This window comes from Mandrillus leucophaeus, unplaced genomic scaffold, assembly GCF_000951045.1.
Source record: "Mandrillus leucophaeus isolate KB7577 unplaced genomic scaffold, Mleu.le_1.0 Scaffold502, whole genome shotgun sequence".
NCBI lineage: Eukaryota > Metazoa > Chordata > Mammalia > Primates > Cercopithecidae > Mandrillus > Mandrillus leucophaeus.
The window spans coordinates 616,484-620,132 of NW_012105388.1; the positions used below are offsets into that span (position 1 = coordinate 616,484).

Sequence of the window (3,649 nt, forward strand, 5' to 3'; positions counted from 1 at the left end):
CGTCTCTACTAAAAAAATACAAAAAACTAGCCGGGCAAGGTGGCGGGCGCCTGTAGTCCCAGCTACTCGGGAGGCTGAGGCAGGAGAATGTTGTAAACCCGGGAGCCAGAGCTTGCAGTGAGCTGAGATCCGGCCACTGCACTCCAGCCTGGGCGACAGAGTGAGACTCTGTCTCAAAAAAAAAAAAAAGAAAGTACTTGCTTATTATTTTGACTTCCTTCATATTTTTCTTGGGTAAGACACATTCATTAGCTGTTTCCCAAGGGAAATTTCTTTCAGTAATTTCATCAACTCTTAGGTATGAAATAAATCTACTTAACAATATTAAACATACTAAACATAACTCCTTCCAGAGAACCTATAAAATGGCTTACGGAAACATTTTGGAACTCTGTGAAAGTGTATTTTAAATTTGAAAAGCCTATTCTGAATAAATAGGAAGAAAAGGGTAACTGTAATATAGTTTAATGATCTCTTGGGGTTCCTTTTATTGAAATTTGAAATGCAATCTGGGCTCTGCCAACCCTCCATTTAAAAATCATAAAAGTATAATTATACTTTCTGTTGTCACAAAAAGTCAACCCATGCTAGTGCAGATAAGAAGAAGAAAATAATATCTAAAACTATAATTAGTGACTGCGGTAGCTTTTGCCCTTACTAGAATGTAAACTACAAATAAGAAGTGCTTTTTGCCTATTTTGGTTACTGATTTATCCTCAACACCTAGAAACAGACACTCAATTAATATTTGTTAAAAGAATAAACAAAATGGTATAATTTCATACCACAGGAGATATCTGTCTGTTTAACAAATTATCCTGGATATTTTGAACTTTAGGTACAAAAGGTTTGGATATATTTAGAAGACGACAAAAGAAGTGGCTAAACTTCTCTGCATAAGAACAGAAATTCTGAGTTGTGAGGAGATGGAAGAAAGAGAAGAAAATTCGACATGATAGTAGGAGGCCAGGGCTGTAAGTAGAATGCTGGCCACTTAGAACACAGATGTTCCTCCAAATTCCCCACAGGAATCAAGATGAACCAAACAGTTCACAGCAGGCCAGTACTTGCGGTAAGAAGAGCTAGAAAAGCTAGGAAAATTACAAAAAGCAGATTTTTAAAGGCATCAGAGAGCTTCAGAGGCAAAATAGATTGGAACTGTAAGTCCAGAGACAGAATCTTTCAAAAGGAACTGAGGCCTTGTCCTGAGGGCATCTGCTGATTTGGGGTACAGGCTAGTGGTGAATATGGCTTGGACCAAAGGCTGCTGGGGGACAGAAACTAGTGGAGCTTTTGTTGATCACATGGGATTGAAATAACAAGATAGGGACTTGGGGGGCTTCAAACACACAGCTGATTTTCCCCTCAAAACACGGTAACTTCCAAAACTGCTCGGGGAAAGAGATTAAAGAGCTGAACCAAAAACTTGTAAAAAGCAGAGCAGGATCTTCTGTAATCTCTTGGTACTTAGGAAACTAACACTGGCTGGACACAGTGGCTCACACCTGTAATCCCAGCATTTTGGGAGGTCGAAGCAGGCAGATCGCTTGAGCTCAGGAATTTGAGACCAGCCTAGGTAACAAGTGAAATCCTGTCTCTACAAAAAATACAAAAAAAAAAACAGCCGGGCACAGTGGCTCATGCCTATAATCTCAGCACTTTGGGAGGCTGAGGCGGGCAGATCATGAGATCAGGAGTTCAAGACCAGCCTGACCAACAAGGTGAAACTCCATCTCTGCTAAAAATACAGAAACTAGCCAGGTGTGGTGGCAGGCGCCTGTAATGCCAGCTACTCGGGAGGCTGAGGCAGGAGAACCACTTGAACCCGGGAGGCAGAGGACGCAGTCAGCCAAACCTGGTGTGTATGTGGAAGAGGCACAGGTGGATGTGGGAGAGCTAAATAACTTGGTACTTGAAAATAAGAGTTTCTAGATGCAGAGAGCTCACTGAGTACTTTAAGGTACTCAGTTAGGAATGTAAAAGTTGGTCGTGAGTACGTATTGCTTATTAAGTCAATAGTGGTCATCTACCAAGCAATAATATATATCACTTTTAACATATATAGTAAATTACACCTCCCAAGAAAATCTTCAGTAACAAGAAATATGTCTGCGAGTGAATAAAGTGTATATATGCATTTTGAATATTATAAAACAATATATGTTCAGACACACTCCAATAATGAGATGTATCTTACCATGGAATAATGCATTTGTTGCCATAATATTTTTCAGCAACCTGTTGTAGCTTCAGGATACGCTCTGCTTGAATCTGAAAAAGTGTCTTACAGGATGGCAAACCAACATCATACATCCCCTTAGGATATGCAACGCCGAGTCTTGTCCCCTGCCCACCAGCTAGAAGAAGAACTGCTACTTTATTCTGAGAAATCTGGAAAAGTCCTAGAAAAGAAAACACTTGTATCACAAAACCTCTACAATTCAACACTTTAGTATTAAATATACATAGGTAGCAGCAAAGACTCATCAAAAGGGAAGTAAGGCTATACAGCTGCCTTGTCCTGAGGTCATTTGCTGATTTAGGGTACAGGTGGAGAATCTGGCTTGGACCAAAGGCTGCTTGCTGTTTTATTGATCACACGGGACTGAAATAACAAGATAGGGGCTTATCGACGTAAGGCACAGAGAACACAGAATCTACATAGAATCGTGGATGACTACCTTGCTAATAAAAACTTTTCTATTATTAAAACAATTAAATTTACATAACCCAACAGAACACCAAACGATGAACGATGTATTTTAATGAACTAAATATTTTTGCTGATAATGTCAGGAGGTAAGAAGCAAGAGATATTATAAAGGTTTCGCAAAAATTTGATGACTGATTGATGTGGCAAGTCAAGAAAAGATAAAATAAAGAAAATACCAAAGTTTCAGGATGAATGATGACACTATCAAATTACCTCCAGCCTATAATAAATAATCAATGAGCATGCAAATATAGCAGGTAAGCTATATAAAGAAAATAAATCTTCAGTTAGGAAAGCAGTAAAGTATAATGGGTGAGAACTCAGGCTCTGAAGTTAGGATTTCTTGTTTGAAACTCAACTCAATAGAATGAGCCTGGGGTATCACCTGCAATGGGCATCAGAAGTCTTTGTAGGGTGATGGAAATACGCTTATGTTGATTGGGATGGTAGTTACATGGGTATATATTTGTTAAAACATAAAATTGGCTGGGCACAGTGGCTCACCCCAGCACTTTGGGAGGCCGCGGCAGGTGGATCACCTGAGGTCAGGAGTTCGAGAGAAGCCTGGCCAACATGGTGAAACCTGTCTCTAATAAAAATACAAAAATTAGCCGGGCATGGTGGTACACACCTGTAGGCTGAAACAGGAGAACTGCTTGAACCCAGAAGGCGGAGGTTGCACTGAGCCGAGATCACGCCACTCCTCTCCAGCCTGGGAGACAGAGTGAGACTCAAAAAAAAACACAAAAACATAAAACTACAGGACAGGCAGATCATGTGAAGCCAGGAGTTCAAGACCAGACCAGGCTGGCCAACATGGCGAAGCCCCATCTCTACTAAAAATACAAAAATTAGCCAGGCATGGTGGTGCATGCCTATAATCCCAGCTACTCAGGAGGCTGAGGTATGAGAATTGCTTGAACCTAGGAGACGGAG

The 3,649-nt window shown here is 40.6% G+C and overlaps 1 protein-coding gene across 1 annotated transcript in view; it reads right to left on the reverse strand.

The window, feature by feature from the left end:
• Positions 1–3,649, reverse strand: part of UAP1 (UDP-N-acetylglucosamine pyrophosphorylase 1) — a 47,721-nt gene that overhangs the window by 30,622 nt on the left and 13,450 nt on the right. The window contains exon 2 of the mRNA XM_011996132.1: positions 2,197–2,402. Coding sequence (XP_011851522.1) covers positions 2,197–2,402 — 206 coding nt within the window. The remainder of the gene's footprint in view (positions 1–2,196; positions 2,403–3,649) is intronic.